This window comes from Pavona decussata, unplaced genomic scaffold, assembly GCF_977016875.1.
Source record: "Pavona decussata unplaced genomic scaffold, jaPavDecu1.1 SCAFFOLD_140, whole genome shotgun sequence".
NCBI classification, from domain to species: Eukaryota; Metazoa; Cnidaria; class Anthozoa; order Scleractinia; family Agariciidae; genus Pavona; species Pavona decussata.
In genome coordinates, this window is record NW_028145553.1 from 816,576 (window position 1) to 837,449 (window position 20,874).

Below are 20,874 nucleotides of genomic sequence, written 5' to 3' on the forward strand. Positions count from 1 at the left end.
TCATTTCTCTACTTTTCTTCAAAGCAGGGTTCGCAAGGGCATAGAAAAATCGCTTGCGGAATTTGAGAATGTAATTTTATAGGCCTGGAAAATCGTGCATCTAGGCGGATCATGAGAAGTCACTAAAACTAATATCCCTGCTACAAAATCAAAGTAAGGAAGTTATTAAAACAGTTTATTAGAGATTTTCCATATAAGCTTCAGTACTATTTTTGATAAATGAGTGACAGAATAGTCTGCCAAAATGAGCTTCCAAACACTACAATCTAATTCAACTTAAAAATTTGACTGTTTAGATACAAATCACTATTTACAAAAGCTTCAAAGGTACGCGGAAATTAACGCAATTTTTTCGAAAATTCGCGTTAACTTTCTATTATTTGAGCACGATGAAGCAAGATCGTTTTAAGTTGTATGCTGCTACCATAAGACATTGAAAAAATAAATTCAAGCGAAAATTAGCAAAGGGGAATTTTGGCCATTTGCCTGACTGATGACGCCATCACAATTCAATCATCAAAAACATGAGGTCAAACCGTGATGGGACTCAGTCAATGGCCTTTATTACATTTAAGGCCAAAAGTTTTTACACTTAGGACCTTTATTACATTTAGGGCCGAAAGTTATTACACTTAGGACCTTTATTACATTTAGGACCGAAAGTTATTACACTTAGGACCTTTATTACATTTAGGGCCGAAAGTTATTACACTTAGGACCTTTATTACATTTAGGGACATTTATTACATTTGAGGCCTCAACAGCGGCAGCAAAAAGCTAAGTAAAATGGAAATAAACGGTTACAGTATTTAAAGACGATACAAATGAAAAGTTGAGATGTGATCTACACAAAGATCCGGCTACACTTTGCTGCTGTTTGTACAAGTGGTCCCTGCACTATTCAAGAGTTATATTATCGCGCCCGGGAAGTTAATGGGAGTTTCGAGAAACGGGCCCCTGGATCATTCAGTCGGTTTTAATAAGCTTTCTTTTGGGGCGATCATAAACTACCCAGGAGAATCAAAAGCCAATCATTGCGAGGCGTTTTGTGACGTCATTCCCTTGACTGAAATTCACAATATCCCAGCAAGCATAGCGGCCGCCATCACTTGGCAGTCAGTGTAGTTTTTCATAAGATTTTTAAAATTGTTCAAAGAAAGAAAAACTCCTCTTGTAACAGCTTTGCTCAACTCTTGCTGCGTTCTGCTCTTTGAACTAGCTTGGTGGAGCGTTACTTTTTTATTTATTTGCTTGTTTAACCGACACCTACTCTCCGCCATCTTCGTCCGTTTCTGTTAAGCGGAGCGCTTTGTCACCTTCGTAATCGACTCGCTTCTGTGCAAACCAATCGTATTACGCGAATTTTCAGGGTTAAAGTGGCAGATGGCCTTTGTGTACGTGTGTCATCAAAGAGAGCTCCGTAGTGGCCACGTGGGTCATCGTCATCACATCCCCTACAAACTGCTGCTCGTGTCACACATGGATATCACACAGTAACGCTAGAGTGCGTGACAGATTCTGTGGTGGGTTTCACTTTCTGGTCTACCTTCAACGCCGCGCTTGAATTTCTGGTGCGCAAGTCAGTATCCATGGTTACTGCGTGCATAAGCGGGGCAGTTTTTTGTATTCACTTCGCTGAGACAACAGGACTGTACAAGACAATTTGGACCTATTTTCTGGTCATATTTTACTGCACTGTGGCTCCGATTTGCCTCTTTGTTCTTTTAAAGCTTTTTTATCAGTAAATTTCACCCGGGAAAAAGTCAGAGACACTCCCACCAGAGACCAAACAACAACAACAACTACAACAACTTTATCACAACTAAAACAGACAGATTACAATGGGGCCAACCATAGGTAACAACTGCTAATTTAGGCAGGTTAGTTCAAAAATATATGAATGTAGTCAACTAAATATTAAAGGGAATTAATTAATTAAATAATTAATAAGAGACCGAAAACCAGGAACAACTAATCGAAGGGTTGAGGACGGAATATTGTCTTTTAGTGTGTTTGCTGAGTATATATTATAACTACGCTTAACCCTTAAGACCGGCAATTGTAGACAGTCCGCAGCGTACCAGTTTTAGACAACTCATTTAATAACAGAAATTCCGGTCGAAACCTCGAGTGGTCTCGTGGAAATAGAGTCCAACTCAACCCTGACAAATGTAAGGAGCTCCGAATCTCGTTTGTCCGGATCCAGTTGAACTTGATACACTTATTATTGACGGAAAAGAAGTAGAAGTTGTGAGTACCGCCTAGTTGCTGGGACTTACTATAAGCGCCAACCTAACTTGGAATGAAGTGGTTAAAAGGGCAGTGTCACTGATTTTTGTGGTACTTTGAATAGCCAAAAAACATATTTGAATCGATGGAATCGTCAAAATAATGGTTCAGTTTTGTTAACAATAACCCTACTAGTGCACAGAAACTAGTATTAATTATCTTCGGCTGGGGATGGCTAGGATAGAAATGGATTGTAACTTGAAAAAATTGGCCAGTTTTTCCAAGTTCCTCCTGTGTATTGTAGAGAAGTCGTCAAAAACTGCTTATAGTTTGTTCTTCTGTAAATAAATCCCTTGATATTTCCTTCCCGGTGCTCTAACAGCAACTTCATGTTAGAAAAAAGGTTCTTTGTCAAATATCTGAGACATTTTTACGAAAATATAGCAAAATCGCCGTGACAGTGCCCCTTTAAGAAAGCTAGAAAGCGACTGTAATTCCTAGTACAGCTCAAACGCGCCAAATTACCGCCAACAGATTTAATTCTTTTCTACAACAGTGAACAAGTACGTGAGGTCCGTAATTGATTACGCCGTTTTTACAACGCCTTGCCGCAGTATCTCATTAACGAACTCATCCACATCTAGAAAAGAGCGATCTCAATCATCATACCCGACACGAGCTACAATAGTGCATGCGAAATTCTTGGCGAATCACCCATAGTGAATCATATTGATTCATTATGTGAGAAGCTTTTTTATAGCATTACATCCGATAAAGCCGGACCATAGGCTGAACTGCTTACTTCCGCCATTATATAAGAATCCAAAGTATAACTTAAGAAACTATCGCCCTTGTGATATACCACATGTCCGCACTAACAGGGCAAAGAACTCGTTTATATTCTCGCAATGGCCCGCCAAACGAATCAATTTTAGAATCAATTTTTTAGAAACGTGATTAAGGTATTACTAAATTGATTATTATTTACTAGATTCCTTTTAGACATAGTTAGCATTTGTATTATATTTTAATCATTCTTGTAAAATTTTTATTGTAAATATTAGCATGTAATCATTACGTAATTCAGCTTACGGGCTGCGATGTAATGATTTTAATAAACCTTACCTTACCTTACCTTACCTTACCTTACCTTACCTTACCTTACCTTACCTTACCTTACCTTACCTTACCTTACTTTACCTTACCTTACCTTACCTTACCTTACCTTACCTTACCTTACCTTACCTTACCTTACCTTACCTTACCTCACCTTACCTTACTTTACCTTACCTTACCTTACCTTACCTTACCTTACCTTACCTTACCTTACCTCTGTGCGTCGACCTGACTGGACTACGGCCATTTTTCTGTCCCAGGAAAGGAAAGGTGAACTCCTTTCAAATAAAAGTACTCTGATCTCGCAACAGTACTATAACAAGATAAGGATCCCAAACCTTAGATGTAGCGCCATTCAAGATTTTATGTTCTCATTACAGAAATTTTCATCTTACGAGTTTACGTCGCTGAACAGGGAACTCTTAAAACGACAGACGTTCGTGGGATGCTTTTCCTTCGGGAGCCGTCATTCTGACGCCATTGCGTCTGTAATAACTAAAAACAATCTTCCGGTTCCAGCTGGCGAGAAGCATAAACAAGACAGAACAAAGCAATCCAACTTGGCGATTTCGGTTGTTGTCCATAGCTAAGCTGAAGAACGTCTGCCTTTTTGTTTTCATATTAGCGCGCCACAGTCGTTTGGCGGCATCAAATTAAATGGCTGGGCCCGGGGGTGGGGGGTACTCCCCAAAAAAATGGATAGGGGTGTGCGGCCTGCTTCCCAAAACCCTTACCCTATTTATGACGAACATCTGCGATTTTCCCTATCCTGTTTATGACCAGACCAAAACTTTAATGCCCTATTTATGACCTGATAGTGTCTGGTCAACTTCAGTTCAAAAACCCCTGGAGTCCAGCGCGTGAACGGATCGGAGCGCATGACAAGCCGTTGCAGCACGTACACAGTTGCTGTAAACATCGTGATGAAGAAGTAGCTTCAAAAAAAAAAAAACGAATTCAAGACTAGAGTGCAAAAATTGATACCCTATTTATTACCAAAGTGGCGGCAAAGTGGCTAAAATCGTTACCCTATTTATGACCAAAGCGGCTGAAAAAACAATACCCTTTAGCGCCGCACATACCTATATAGCCCATATAAGGGAGTACCCCCCTCCCCCCCCCCGGGTGGCTACGATACTCTTACTAAAGCAGGTGTTAGTTTCTTTCTGTTACGTAGTCGTGTGAGCCACGCTAGCAAATTGCCAGTGATGACAACGTTCTGTCTTAGCTTTTGGATTTAAGAGCAATTCTCCAGGAAAGTGAAGCAAAGTTGGAAATGAAAATTTTTAACCCCCCTTCATTTTTTGTGTGGAGGTAGGTTACCTGAAGGGATGAACAAAAACAGCCATATTTGGATCGGCAGGTGCGTCGTTGCCATGGAAACCGCACTTGATCACGTCGGCCTGAGGTCTATGTTTTGACCGAAAAATTCACTCTCAAATAGTAAAAATAAACGAGTCTGGTTCTCGAGTACATGTGAACCAATTCAAATGAAATTCATACAGATGGTAGAGCCACTCTCCCAGTTTATAAAATTTGCTGTTAGAGTATTTTGGGTTTTATAATCAAGAAGGCAATGTTCGTATTACTATGTTGCCTGTCAGCCATTTTGACAAGAAGGAAAAACAAGCACAACCAGATTCGTTATTTCTCCGAAAGTACTCTTTCCACATAAACCAAATTAGCAGCAGGGCTTACATAGATATTGAAGTTTGTAAATATCATAAAATCTATTTGGGGAAAATTATATTCTGGCCATGGGTGTTGAAGACATCCGAGGCAAGTTGCAAAAAACTGCAAAATTGGAAATGTTGAGGTCTCCAGTATTTGGTTCAAACAGGCTTTAGATAGAGAATATCAGCTTCAGAGGTTTTTTCATTCATCTTATCTGTTATCTACATTTGATTGATTGGGTTTTGGCCAACGAATTTGATGAAATATAAATTAAAACAAAGCCCACCTTGCAAGTTTTGGGAATTTCTTCAGGATACTTTTGTCGCATAGGATGGGTCTCTCCTCAGTTCGCTCGCTCCATTTTCTTGACCAAATCTTGCACAGACTCTAGCGGAAAGGACTAATCTAACTGCCTAGCCTCGCCGAACATCTACTTTTAGACCAAAGATGATGATGCATTAACCCGAATAAAGAACAGTCGAACAGGTCAAACACAGTCGTGTGTCGAGTATCGAAATAATTCATCAATACAATCCATCCAGGAAGTTAAATAGATACATCAAGATCACAGCTGAGCAAATGCATGTCTGCGACGATTCTGAATAAAGTCTTTGGCTAAATCGAGCCGTACATTTCGCGGTGCATGGTTGAGAAGCGAAGAAATCGTTGTTTACGACCTGTTTACGACCAAACGTATGTAGACCGGAAATGCGAGTAGCAAAACTGCTGACCGGATGTAGTTTTAAATGCGATATCCGCGCTTTTTGTTTGTTTGTTTGTTTTTGTAGCTTCGGTTAATTGTCGCAATGGCATTATCTCTTCTTTAGATATTTTTGGTACAATATATCATTGATAGGGGGATAAAAGGACGACTTTTGATCCGCTTTTATGACTGTTTTACAGTGGTGAGTAAAGAGGACAAAATAAAAGCGCTTCACTGATCGTTTTACGCAACCACATAAGCCGCCCATGTTTCCTGGGTTTGTTTGTTTGTTTGTTTTTTAATTCATTGCTTATTGGATGTTAAGGATGGCCTGCATGTAAGATACGTCGCTGATCTGGGACATTAGCGTACACATTAGAAGTTACGAAGTTGGGATTTTTGACCCACCTCTCCTCCAGACTGAATAAATAAGTCCTCTCCAAGCCGATAAATTTTCACATTCAGTACTTAATACCTGCCCAAATTTTGGCATTCTTTCTGTTTATTTATTTACTTATTTTTTGCTGTTTTTTTTTGGTGGGGGGAGGGGTGACCGGACGTAAATTTGTGCCGTCGATCAAAAACACTGTAAGGGAAATTTGCATATCGTCGTGCGAAGGAAAATATCCTGGTCGGGACAATGGGAAGTTGGTCTCTTTCAAATCCCAAAAGGGACGTTTCGGTTTGTGAGTGGAGTAGAAACAACATAAAACTCAGTCACGGTCAAAGGGATATTTCCAGGCACGTGCAAGCCTGCGGACTTGGTATAAACCATGATGAAATCAGCGACGAAATGGATCTTATTCTCTGCCATGCAGGTAAGTAAATGTAACATTTCACGTGCGAATTTTTCATTTTCTTGTCACAAATAGTTTATCATAACTGAATTTGTAATTGCATTTTCACAGTCTAAAGAGCAATCATTTTTTTTTTTGGGGGGAGGGGGGGTGGGGTGTGGCTATTATGATCATGCGTTCAATTTTCACCCAAGCTTCAGTTCAGCTTCATTTCCTTTGTTTTTGCTTTCATTCGGTTATTCTGGTTTTTTTTTTTTTTTTTGGCTTTCTTCACCATTGCCATTGTGAAAACAACCCCATTACAAGAGGGTATCATTACACTTACATCCGGTGTTGCATCCCATTACATTGTGTTACATCCGGTCAGCAGTCGTGGTTCTCGGACTTCTGACCTATGCGTTCAGTTTATTTACCATTCTTGGCTTGTCGACTATCGCAATATCTGACTCGATTTTAGCTAAAGACGTTACTTTGGACTGTTCAAAGGCATGCATTTGCTTTGTACATCGATCTCGACACATTTACTTAACTTCCTGGCTGAATAATACTGATGAATTTAGGTGCTCAACGGCAGAAATCGCAAGCATTACGACCATGTTTTGGACTTTGTCAACTATTCTTTGTCAAGTGTATGCGGGCTACTTGTATCATCATCCCTGGTCTGAAACACAGCAAACTGGATATTTGATGGGAGTGACTGTTAGTCTGCGCTAGATTTGGTCAGAAAGACGAAACGTACGTGGAGAGAACCACGCGACGAAAGCATCCTGAAGAAATTCCCAAAACCCTCAAGGTAGGTTTTGTATCAATTTATATTTCATCAAATTTGTTGGCCAAAACCTTATTTACTAAATGTAGGTAGCAGAAAAAATGATAAAAGATACTTTTGAAGCTGATTTTCTCTCTCTAAAGCCTGTTTGAGCTAAATACTAGAGCTCTCAAAATTACCAATTTTGCAATTTTTTGCAATTTGTCCCAGGTGTCTTCAGCACCCATGGCCAGAGTATAGTTTTCCCCAAATTGATTTTATGATATTTAGAAACATCAATATCTATGTAATCTCTGCTGCTAATTTGGTTTATGTGGAAAGAGTACTTTCGGAGAAATTACGAATATCGTTGTGCTTGTTTTTCCTGCTTGTCTAAATGGCTGACAGGGAACATAGTAGGACGAGCATTTTGTTCTTGTTTATAAAACCCAAATTATTGTAACGGCGAATTTTATAAACTGGGAGAGTGGCTCTACCATCTGTATGAATTTCATTTGAATTGGTTCACATCCACCCGAGAACCAGACTCGTTTACTTTTACTTTTTGAGAGTGGAACTCTTGCTCAAAACATGGTCCCAAGGCCGACGTCATATAGTGCGGTTACCATGGCAACGATACATCTGCCGATCCAAATATGGTTGTTTTTGTATATCCCCCAAGGTAACCTACCTACACACAAAAATTGAAGAGGGGTTAAAATTTTTCATTTCCAACTTTGCTTCACTTTCCTGGAGAATTGCTCTTAAGAATCTTATGTGACACTCTGTCAAAAGCTTACTGGAAATCTATTAAACCCACACCGACAACAAGTTCAGCATCTACAGGTTGTCTCCATGTTACAGTTAAGTGTAATAATAAAAGCTCTGTCAACACCTAGTTTTGGTAGACTCATTGATATTAGTAACAAGTTGATTATTTCCAATGGACATGTTCTACTATTGAATCAGTAATACAAGACTCCAGGACCTTACTTGGTACACTCAACAGAGATATTGGGCGATAATTTACTCTGTCTTCATCCGTACTCGCTAAACGACAGGAAATACATGGCTCACGTTACGTACCGTCGACTTTTATGTTAACAATGCGTTGCCCAGTTTATTATGTGGATTACAGTCAGTACTCAGTTCAGCGCACATGGCGTACATGGTAGGGATTTCACGAGCCGAAGTATAGAAAAAGGTGGAGAAAATTGTCATTTAGGTATTTAAAATGGCGCGGCTTTCAAAATATCTCGAACAGACCGAACTAAAAAAGATAGAGTGTTCCTCTTGTAGGTATGAAAGGGGTACCATTTCCTATAGAAGGTATGGGAAAGGGTTTCCTCTCCTGTCAAAAATGATATATGAAAGGGTAAGGGTTTGGACCTCGGACCGAAGCCTCCCCGTAAAAAACTTTCTTGAGTAACCCGTCTCCTCCTCGGGGATCTAACGTAAAATATAATGGAAATGGTAACTTTTTCTGTTTTATTTCACAGACATGTCCACTTTTAGTTCGACCAGCACTTTTTGAAAATGTGTTCCCGTTGTTTGTATTTAAAAAGGGAAATGCATTAACTAGTTATTGCTAGGCCTCGCTTCCTTGTTCCCTAACCCCGCCTAGCTAACTTGCTTGCACGCTACCAACTACACCCTCCTAAAACTGGATGGTAATTATTTTGCACCCTACAGTGTAAACTCGTTTAAGACTGTTGGTTAATCTCTAGAGACAAAATAGATATTTAGCACGCGGTTTACGAAAAAACCACGCAGCCTGCTAAACCAAGCAAGAAGTAAAGAAGTTCATAAACTCAGTCTTCGGAAAGGATAAAGAATTGTAAGTAAGATTTCTATCAAGGACTTGTTACTTCAGTAACGGACGCTCGCACTAATTATTGCATTTCCTTTTCTCATTTTGACTATTGTGGAACTTTGAAAGAAAAGTTGAGTACAAGAATTAAAATCCTCAGATTTCCGTTGGGTTGAGTGCTTTGTGGTGAACCTCATACAAGCCCAAAACAGTAGTGATACCATTGAGTTTTACCAGGATTGTTGAATGAGTGAGCATTGTGTAGCACGAAAATGGTGAGATTTCTATTGAATAACAAAACATTTTGTACGTACATCTTGGCTTCTTTCACGCCTGAAGGGTAAACTTGGATTACAGCTATTGACATCCCAGGACAATAATGCTAGATTCTCTAATAGCCTGTCAGAAAATGTTAGAAAATGCAAAAATTGCACTACTTTCCCAAGAATGTCCAAGATCTCTTTACTTCGCTATTTTCTCCAATTTTACGTGAAGTAGTGAGGTAATTTCTAAAGAGAAAAGCGATAAATGTTCAATTTGGCTCTCTCGTGCTTGGTTAATTTTGCTAGAAGGACACGATTAGGGACACTTCATTATGTAATTAATGCTAGCAATCAATAAGTGATTACTGGTTCAGCTAATAATTGTTTTTGCTTTTCTTCTTATTTTCGTTATTCCTTCTTCCTTTATCTCAAAAGCTTGAAGTCCAAATGCGGAAACAAAAGTTTCATTCGCACTCCGCACTTACCAACATTAAACATAATCACACATCACATACATTTAAAAACAACAGTTACCATTTATTTACACCTCACTTCATGGTATATTACAAATCTACTTGCAAGTAAATATAAATTTACTTATGTCACAAAACATTCTGTCCCTTGTAATGTTAATTTCATTAAACTGGCATGCTAAAAACATTCAAAAGAGTGAAATCACTTGAAAATATATTGTAGAACAGATTTATTTACAAGCACTAGCTACACCCTACAATGTGCTAATTTTCTTAAGCCGCCTGTTTAACAGGATTCAGCTGCTTGAACAGTAATATAAGATACAATAAATTTAAGGAATAATCTTGGCCTTTTAAGCCCCCTAAAAACGTTTCATCAACAAAACCTGTTACAAGCAAAAAACACAACTGTTTCGTACTACAATATTAAACAATATATAATGTAGATTACTAGAATGCGATAAATGTCATATAACATGTTAGTTTTGAACTGCTCCACAGCACTTCATTTACAAAATCTCTGTTGCCCAAGAAAAACAATCAAATAAAAGCAACACGAGATGTAACCTGCTACTAACCTCTGGAAAACGGTACAAATATAACTATTTCTAAAAATCGTCTTTTATAAAAAAAATACAGAAATTTCTGAATCAACAATGAGTATTTTATCGATGTTGTTTCAAAGGTGAGATATCATATGAGCTCAAATATCTGGATTCGGTGATTAAAGCAGTCTGACACAACTACCCTCCCATCACTAAGATTTGCTGTAGACGTAGGATAATCAAACTCTCCTGTCTCGCTTCCTTGTCTTCCAAACTTTGTTACAAACTTTCCGCTCAGTTCAAACAACTGAACCCTGTTATTCCTTGCATCACAAACCATCAGATGCCCGTCTTTGTTAACCGACAAGTAACCAGGAGAATTTAACTCACCCTACTTGTTCCCCTCCTTACCGAATTTAAACACAAAATTTCCCCCCAGATCAAAGACTTTGATACAGTGTTCGCGCTCGTCTGAGACTATAAAATATTGTTCCGTCTGGATACACTGACAGGGAAGGGAAAAGGAGTTTTGTCCCCCAAATTTACGTTTGAACTGCCCACGAGGGGAAAATATCTTAATTAATTTGTCACGTTTAGCAGCAACAATAATATCACCGTTACTGGTGACAGATAAACCTTCAGGAATCAGAAGCGGGCGACCGAAGAATCCTTCCTCACCAAACTTGGAAAGAAACTTACCATTCCCACTGAACACTTGGACCCTGTGGTTGCCACGGTCCGCCACAATAATGTTACCATTGTTATCAAAACCTATCCCTGAAGGGTAGTTAAATTCACCCGGATTACGTCCCTGTCTACCAAATGATCTCAAGTGGGTACCGTCACTACTGAATACCGATACCCTGTGGTTACAAAACTCAGTTACTGCTATTTCATTTCGATTATTCACTGCAACTCCACATGGCCTATTAAGCTTTCCAACTGACTCACCAAATTCTCCAAAAGATAGCACAGGTCTGAACCGCCTGGTTTGGATCGGAACCTCAAAAGAACTGGCACGGACATGAATTCCTTCAAACCCAGAAATTGTTTTACTAATTTCTTTTCCTTCTACTTCTGATTGCTGCTTTTCAAGTTTGTTAAAAACAGTTTTTAATGAACCGTCCTCCTCAATGTCTAACATGCTAACATTTTTTTCAGCAAATGAACCGTATGTGCCAAATGAAGACACAACTCGCGGCTTCCGTCCATGTGCAACATCTCCCACCTTGGCAGGACCTCCGTGATCTGTTAAAACATACAGTATGACTTAAAAGTTTATCATCAGGCCATTATTTATCAAACATATCCGACCCCATCCTCGGAAACCCAGGGGCAGTTAGTCTAGTAGCAGGGATTTTCGTGGGCAAAAGTTAACTGTAAGAACGGTACGAGCCCCTGGGCAATTACTCTTACCGAACCAGTTCCAGAAGCGTTTGAATTCCCCGCTTTTGATTGGGCATTTTTTGCCCAATCAAAAGCGGGGAATTCAAACGCTTCTAGAACTGGTTCTATAAGAGTAATTGCCCAGGGGCTCGTCTCGTTCTTACAGTTAACTTTCGCCAACGAAAATCCCCGCTGCCGGACTAACTGCCCCTGGGTCTCCGAGGATGATTCGACCCCGGAAGCAACTAATAAACCATAAGAAGGGTCCACACGGTTTTTTTTTTTTTTGACAAATGTTTTGACAATTTTAAATAGTTCATGTGTACAGGTTCTAAGTTAAATTTGTTCATTTAAACTTCTAACAAGCTTTCTTGATATGTTTTCCTTAGTTTCTGCAACGAATTCTTCTACACACGACCGAGTTTTATTTGACAGGTTTCTTGACAATTGTTCTTTAAGTATTTTCCTAGTGGCAATTTATACTAGAAAACAAGGAATTGCTTCTTAATTACCCCTAATATAATTGGTATGTTCCACGGATTACATGATTTGTCAATACAGCAGTCAACTGCCTTAAAGTCCTTTGTTTGCGGCTCAGCTGCGTTCCTTTTGGTCAGCCTCTGGGAACGAGATTGTTTGCACAATAAACATCTTACTCGATTCATGCAGAGTCTTCAGTTCTCGAGAACGCCAAAATCAAGCAAGCAAAAGAAAGGCTCTGCTAGCAGGCTGCAATTTCAGCGATTGCTACTTCGGGACTTTTTTCGGTTGCATTCTGGGCCATTGGACTGTTTTTGGTCAGGGTCTAGCCTAATTCGACTTTTCATCGGTGTAACAATTTCATGTCATCCGTTCATCTCTGTTACTAATATACCTGCGTACCCCCCCGGCTCCATCTATTGTTTGATTAAATTTTCTCTTGTCAAACAATTTGCTCCAAACTGCCTCATGCCATTAATTAACCTTTTGTCATTTGTCTTGTAAACCACACTGATTAGCAATATAGTGCAGAAATATATAATACTTTAATACCCTTTTTGTTTGTTTGTTTTTTGTAAATCCATGATTTTTTATTGCACTTTAACTAATGCAGCCTATCTGAAGCAAGAATAATTTTCAAACTAAACTCATATGTTATACATGTAATAGCTTCATTTCAATGCAAAAGCATGCCCATTTCAGGGTTTTGCTGACAGACTGAACACATCAGTCTTCCTGTATTAAAGATCACTTAGTGATAGCTGTATTTTATTTTAGTGTTTAACATTGAACGTCTCCTTACAGTACGTTACGGATATACATGTACGTGTTGACTGTTAAAGCATACGTACATGTACATTATCAACCAGACAGATCAAAGGAATGATGACAGTAGTCAATAACCACAGTCATTCTAACAAACAATACATTGATTCTTCGCATTATGAATATTTAATTATATATTGCTTTTAGCCGGTTCACTTATAATAATAATAATAATAATAATAATAATAATAATAATAATAATAATAATAATAATAATAATAATAATATTTTTTTAATTAATAATAATAATTTCTTTATTAAATTATTCCAAGCAAATTCTTATTTACAAGTTAAAAGTAGAAAAAAGAGCTATTCAAACCTATTTACAATTCTTGTCGATTAAAAAAAGAGACTATTTTCAAGTATAATTTTTTTTTGAAAAAAAAGGAAGAAAAATAAATCTCATCAAGTTACAATAGTATTCTTATTCGTAATAAAAAATCATATGATCTATCATCGCTAAAAATACATTCGGAAATCAAATTATGGTCCTTAATGACGAAAAAAACAACTCTTATTAAAAGCATAAGCGGAAGAAAAAGCATGTATAAAAATTATAGGACCTAGATTTTGGCGAGGCATCTATCTAATTAAAATAATAATAATAATAATAATAATAATTATAATAATAACAATATTTTAAATAACAATACTTTATTAGTAGAAAAACAAATAACAAATACAGAAAGGTGATTAAAAAAATCGGTATCGGAAAAAAAAAAGAACAAGATGCCCCTCTAATGGCATTACACGTAATGCTTAATGTAGCCCCAATTATTCCCCATTGTATGTTTCGCAGATATTTAAAAAATATCCTCCCTTGGCCATTGAAATAATTGTCTGAATGGTTTTATTCAGATATATTGCGTGATACTTATCGTTGTGTTACTAGGAATCATACCAGAAATAACTATGCAATAACGTCATGACCCCGCTGAACTGGTCTGGCCTCCTCTAGCTCTAATCCTTCGCGTTGATCATTCGATCTGTTTTTTAAAGCGGATTTTCTTTGCTGTGAACTCTCCCAATTTCCGCCGTTTCAACTGTCGAGTACTACCTAGAAGTTATTATTTCGATTTACTGCTTGAAAAAGGTTGGTTTTCTCTCTGAAAACGGCAGATCCGGAGTCTTAAATTCAGACATGTGGCCGCCATTGAACGAAAACAACTTTTCCAAATGATGATTTGCTTTGACGTCACACAAGTAGAGATGAGTGGGTCCCCTCCCTCGTGATATACGCGCAGATAATGGAGTTTGATTGGGCCGCTTTTGTTCAAGACAATCAAAACAATAGATCCCTTCTGGGAGAGGGAAGAATTTAATCTAGTTTTAATGAATAAATCAAATGATGATTTGACGTCACACAGAAGTGATGAGTGGGTCCCCTCTCTCGTGATATGTGCCTGAAAAATAGATTTTGATTGGGCCGCTTCTGTTGAAGACAATCAGAACAATATATCCTTACTAGGGAAGGACAGAGTTTAATGCATAAATTAATGTGCACATTTATGACACCGATGAAGAAAAAGATACCCGACCGAAACCTAGACACGTCATGCCCTGCGAGCATTCCGTGTAAAAACGCTTCATAATTCTGCAGTTCATGCTAAGAATATCCATACAAAAACTTTTTCGAAGACGTTGATCGATCAATAATATAAACAAAGTTAAAAATCTTAAAAAAAAGAAATAAAAACCAACATCAAATGGAAGGCTACCAAGAAAAATAAGTAAAACTAAGAAATTAAATCATGTTCTCAATGTTTTTAACGAATATTTGCATGTCTCTTCTCGATGTCAAAGTCAACGTCCGTCAATTCTAGATGGATCCTCCTTGTAGCTCGCGAACGTCTTAAGCATAGTAATGCTGATCTCAGCAACGCAAAGGACACCCTTGCCCTGATCCATGACAAAGTAGTAATAATAATAGTAATAATAGTAATAATAATAATAATAATAATAGTTTATTATTATTATTATTATTATTATTATTATTATTATTATTTTAATTAGATAGATGCCTCGCCAAAATCTCGGTCCTGTAATTTTTATACTTGTTTTTTCTTCCGCTTATGCTTTTAATAAGACGTCAACGTCCTGTGCTAGATTAAGATGCTCAAACTCCCGTTGCATCCACCTATAGCTAATAGCAAGATTAAGCATAGACCATTTTAAGATTTTTAAAATTTCAATATTTTTTTACTAACATTTTTTTAATTTTTTTTATTGATTTTCTTCGTTTATCACATGATTTTTTTTTTATTTAGTAAATTTAGACGCAGGGCTAACCACGGGTTTCCGCCTAGCTCCTTGTGTGTGTGTGTGTGTGTGTTTTTTTTTTCCATATATCTGGCATTCATTCATTGTTGACATACTGCCTTTAATAATAATAATAATAATAATAATAATAATAAATAATAATAATAATAATAATAATAATAATAATAATAATAATGATAATAATAATAATAATAATAAAAACAAGAATTGAAGCTGTTACCAGCTTAAACTCGGGCCATATTTGACCGCGTGGTGCTTAAGCCTACGATCTTTTAGCAGTGATAACCTCCAGCATCGCTAACTCCCTCAATACAGAGATATAGTGAGGCAATGAGTAACCACCAGATAGGACTGCATTATTTGCAGTACGACATTTGTCAAGTAGAATACCTTGTGCTTCATACGGGGATGCTTTAATTCCCTGACATAAATCCTTACGTTTTCACCTTTGATTTGGAGACAGAAACCATTTGTACATTGATTATGTTTCAATACTAACTGTTAGTCAGATATGTATATGTGTGACCCCGGGTCATGATGACGCCAAAAGATCGCAATTTCCGGTATGATCATCGTGAAGGCCACATTCAAGTGTTCTACGCTTTCTACCAAATCTTGTGGTGGCAATGGTTTTCCGTCATCGTTGTTCAATTCCGGATATTGAGAGGTTTGGACAGAAATGATTTAAAGTAGTAATTAAGAATTTCCGAGATACTTCTCTTTATTAAAAACTGGATCATCGTATAATGCAATTCGAGGGATTTGATTGGCTTAGCGGCTATGGTATATGAGCCATTATACCATGGCTGAGAAATGGCGACCATTAAATTGCCTGCTGGTTGTTCTTGCACAGCAAAATCAGTAAGATCTAGCAATATTTCTTGATTGTTTTTAATAAAACAATTATTCCACTTGCGCTTGTTGGATATGAGATGATTATAGCCAACTCGGCGCTACGCGCCTCGTTGGCTATCTATCATCTCATATCCAACGTACGCTCGTGGAATAATTGTTAATTATTGTATTTAGTCATTTGTCTTGCAACCGCCATCTTGTATGTGACACGTCATTTGGTCATATACAAAGTCTTATGCATTATCTCTTGGACAATCGCGACAAACAAACAAAATAAATAAAAAAGAACGCGACCGAGAACTTAACTCGGCGCCTCGCGGCCCGAGTAATAATAATAACAATAATAATAATAATAATAATAATAATAATAATAATAATAATAAAAGTAATCTTTGGGCATGTTTGAGTCCAAATGTTACATCAAACATGTTGCATTCGTTTGGACACCACGTTCAAAACTGTTTAGCATCGTAACTAGGTTTGTACCAAAGCCTCGCTTCCACTCAAAGACCGGGTTACTAAGCACACAACCTTGAAATGAGCCCATTGTAGCCTTGCGTTATATTTATTGCATCCGATGTAAGTGTTGGTTTTGAAACGTGATGTTTTTATTTAATTTTTCATTCTTTATTTTTGGAGGTTACTATGTCTTAGATTTTACCGCGTAATTGTTATTTTTATCAATTAGATTAGCACTTACACCTTACCGGTGGTTGACTAGCCCATAGCTGCTATGTCTCTTAGGGAAATGCGAAAACCTCTAGGTTTTTCTGCGCACGTACGCCTTTGTTAGATAAGCAAGCTTTCAATTTAGTTAGATCAGTTCTGGTGTACAGTCTACGGTGTTAACTACTACTACTACTCGGCAATCGGGCCACTCAACTCTATCTACACTGGTATCAGTCCTCTTCATTTAGTGCGTGTGCAAACCAAAGTAAGTACTGTCTTTTTCTTGTTTTTAGTTTTTCTGTAATGCGGTTTATTGTTACTAGTTTCAGTCTAAGGTTTTTATTCGTTACTAGATTTTAGGAGTATCTTTGCCAATTTAGTTTTCGTATACTCGGAACGCTGTATTACTATTTTTTGCTAGGTCTGTATCATCAAGTAATTAGTTTTTTATTGGTCGTAAACTGTTTAAGGATCGATTATCACTGCATAGTTTACTTCAATTTGTTACGCACTGTAGTGAGTACAGATTAGTATCTTTCAGTTTCACCTGTTATTTTATTTTTAATTGCTTGTCTATCTTAATTTTATGTTTATATACGTTAGTTAAGTTCGGTTGTTTTGCATTATTGTATTTCAGTTCGAACCGACATATGATATCGACAGATCGTCAAATTGTCAAATCGTTACTCTGCGCTGCGCTGCAAGCTCGTAACTGACACTCGTCTTATCAGCTTAATCGCTAAGTGATCACGTCAGTTGAACTTTGTATGGAAAATTGACCTGTCTACGTTTTTGTTTACGTTTTTAGTCAGAGTTTCTTGTCGAGTTCGTTTTTAAGCTACGGACTACTCTACCCGTGTTATTCATTCGGATTTTTGGTTTGGCATTCTATCCTTGTAAATTACAGTAAGGTTTTTAGGAAGACAGCATTTGACTACTAAGAGACCAGCTTGGCTTGGAAATATCGTCATTATCTCTTAATTAAATCCGCTATCTTCAGTCGTGTTCATACTAAACTTTAATTATGTTAAACTGACATATAATTGAGGCTTTCACACTTTTTTTCAATTTGAATTATGATTCAGGTTAAATCTAAAAAAAATTGCAGGGTAACCACGCAATCTGAAGTTAAAAGCAAAATGGCGCCCAGTCGCGGCTTGTTGGCCATGATTTTTACTACCATCATAAGCGATCCTTAGGCGAGAAAAAAAGCTCGGAAGGCTGCCGTCACGAATTTTGCGATATTTCTCCATAATTCAGGTTGTCAATTTTAACACGACACTGTTCTTCTTGTGTACCCTCCTTCGGCCATCCCTTGGCTTACTTGATCTCACACAGTAATTGAAATTTTAAAAGAAGTTATATATAATTATAAAAAATGATCTTAGACTAAAAGGCTACTGCACTGAGGAAACGTTTAAAAGGTACCTTAATGTAACTGAGGTGTAAATAGAGAAGTTCAAGATTTACCGAATTCGCTAAACATGCCTGTCTGTACTGGGATTGCCTTGAACTCCTTGAAAACACAATCATTAAAATTCATGGTTTCAGGGCAGAGACATTATTATAAAAGGTTAACCAAAAACAGATAAATCGACAGCATACTTCCCCTAAATGGAAAATGTGCTGCGATAAATTTAATCGTCATTGAATAGCAAAATCAAAAATCATCTTTTACTAACCTACAGAATGTTGCAACTGGCTCACGTCTTCTCGTATGCTTCGAAGTTCCTGTTGAAGTTCTTCCTTGGATTGCTTTAAAGCGGTGTTCAGCTTCTCTTCCAGCAAGCCCCGAACCTCCTGAAGGCTTTCCTCCAGTTTCTCTACAGCATCTTTAACATCCAAGTCATACTTGTACCACTGGCTGAGCTCTTCAACACATCTGTCCCCGTCTGGGGTAAGGGGATCATTAAGGAATTTTTCAATGGCCTCTTTCCACTCATCTCTTTTAACATGACTGATGCCTGCAGCAATTCTCAATAATGCCTCACTGATTTCTCTCCAAAGATCAACAAACTCGGAGTCAGATATTTCCATGGTGCTTCTATGGCCATAGACTTCATTACGATAATATTTTACTCGTGCTAAATCTGCTTCAAGAGTGTGGTCTGTGCTGCTTGGAAGGCTGTCCCATCCGGTGGCAGGAGGGGTTAGGTTGCAGATTGTTCGGAGTAGTCTGAATGTTAGAGTGATGTCGAAGTCGGTGGACTTGCCGTACAACCCTGGCGATGGGTACAAGCAATTCCACTCCACCCTGGAAAGTCTAGCGCTTCTCAGGAGTGTCTGTACCTTAGAAGTACCAAGGATTATCGGAAGGTTGGCCGGCGAATAAATTGAGTCAAATGTTTCTCTTAAAAACACCACACCGCCACGCATCAGTAGCCGGGTTAAGCGCTGAAAGTTGGCTTTTGCATTCGTAGACCGTAGAGCTTCTTCCGCAGACGCCATGGTCACGCCTGAAAAATGATGGCAATTTCAGTTTTGGGAAGAAAGAAAAATGGTAAGCCTCGTGGCCTCGTAGGTGTGTGTGTGTGTGTGTGTGTGGGGGGGGGGGGGGGGAGGGAAGAGAAAAGCAGCCACCTTTAGTTTTTTTCAGTCTGTGCGTGACGGTGAGACAACGTAGTATTCGCAATTTCACATTTTTCTCATTTTTTTACCTCAAGCCTCAACTACCGAGCGCCATTACACAATTTTGTTTGACATAACAGGCAAATTGCTTGCTTAAACTCTGCTAGATCCCCTGTTTGTAGATCAAATGAGCGAGGTACCGCTGCGACACAATTGATCGATCATAATCGCTTCGTGAGTTCGTGTGTCTTATAAACTGATCAACAGGAATAGCACATTAAATTAAACTTCACGAACTTACCTTACTTATTTCAGTTCACTACGCCGGCCAATCAGTCAAATCACTAATCCAAAGAGAAACTTAGCGAGGAAATGTTCACAAATAGACTCTACGATAAACTAAATGCTGGGCCCGTCTGTGTCGTGAATTATTCCGTGCGCCAGACGATCCTATTTAACGACACTGATGCGAGAGCTCTGATGCCGTGAGCCTTGTCACGTGATGGGAATTTGGCTATCAGTCATGAAATTTAGCCAATCACAATGACAGTTAGTTGGCAGAATACTTATCCTGTATTTCTAAGAATTATTGCGTGTTTAAGAAGTTGTCAATATATTGTCACATCAGACCGCTGTTTTCAACGGCCTTTGTAGACGATGGGGACGGGACCAGGGTGAAAACGTTTTCGGGAAAAGGAAAACGTTTCGGCTCCTCGGGCGTTATTTTCTTTGCCAAAAGATTCCTCACTGGTTTTGGACTTACTGCGCCTGTGTTCTAACGGGAGAGAATGCAAATAACAATATTTCATATCAGAGTTGAAAGACTTATTTTTAAGCTGAGAATGCAATGAAGTATTTGAGAAAAGCCCTTCGCCATAAAATTAAACATATGTTAAAGCGAATTTGAATAAACATCGAATTGCTCCTTCCTTGAAAAATTCACTACAGCGCAAGTTGTTTTATTTCTTTAATTAATAGTGGTCAGGGAGACTGCCTGCCTCACAGACTAGTCAGGATACGTGTGAAGACAAGGTACAAATAAGCTGAAAGTGCCTCGGCGGGAAACGAGAGCTGGGCTCCTTGTTCTCGTAAGCTGGCTACGGGAAAGTATTGATACAGATCTATGGTTTGTTGTTCGCGCACGAAACCTCCGCCCGCTGTATACAAGCTGTCAAAGTCTGTACCCAAGCTCGAAATTGTGGACCCAGTCAAAACCTAAAGTGGGGTATGCTGTTACAAAGCAACTGCTCTCAGTCTGACAAACCAAGAACGGCGTGTTTATTTGCAAGAAGGCAAGCTGCTCATACGGCCTCACAATTACTAGTTAACGCATTTCCATTTTTAAATTAAAACAGAGAGAACATTTTCAAAAAGTGCTGGTAGAATAGAAGGCAAACATGTTGCTTTTCTTCTTATTTTCAAAACATTTAAGTCCAAATGCAGAAATAAAAGT

General features: G+C 38.2%; 3 protein-coding genes across 5 annotated transcripts in view; 1 reads left to right on the top strand and 2 right to left on the bottom strand.

Moving 5' to 3' along the window:
- Positions 1–20,874, bottom strand: part of LOC146466827 (E3 ubiquitin-protein ligase TRIM71-like) — a 216,952-nt gene that overhangs the window by 168,514 nt on the left and 27,564 nt on the right. The window lies entirely within an intron of this gene.
- Positions 1–20,874, top strand: part of LOC146466843 (intraflagellar transport protein 22 homolog) — an 82,686-nt gene that overhangs the window by 39,343 nt on the left and 22,469 nt on the right. The gene's annotated exons all lie outside the window — the stretch shown is intronic.
- Positions 9,853–20,499, bottom strand: LOC146466848 (uncharacterized). The gene is made up of 3 exons (XM_085126799.1): positions 19,723–20,499; positions 18,536–19,309; positions 9,853–11,606 (listed from the first exon to the last, which is right to left on the bottom strand). Exons 2-3 carry the CDS (start codon positions 19,299–19,301, stop codon positions 10,750–10,752), a joined length of 1,623 nt encoding a protein of 540 aa, XP_084982925.1. The 5' UTR covers positions 19,302–19,309; positions 19,723–20,499; the 3' UTR covers positions 9,853–10,749.

Coding starts and splice junctions, on each gene's coding strand:
- LOC146466848 (XM_085126799.1), bottom strand. CDS start 19,301: ATGGCGTCTGCGGAAGAAGCTCTACGGTCTACGAATGCAAAAGCCAAC. Junction 11,607..18,535: donor CCAGTTGCAACATTCTGTAG/GTTAGTAAAAGA, acceptor ATGTTTTAACAG/ATCACGGAGGTCCTGCCAAG.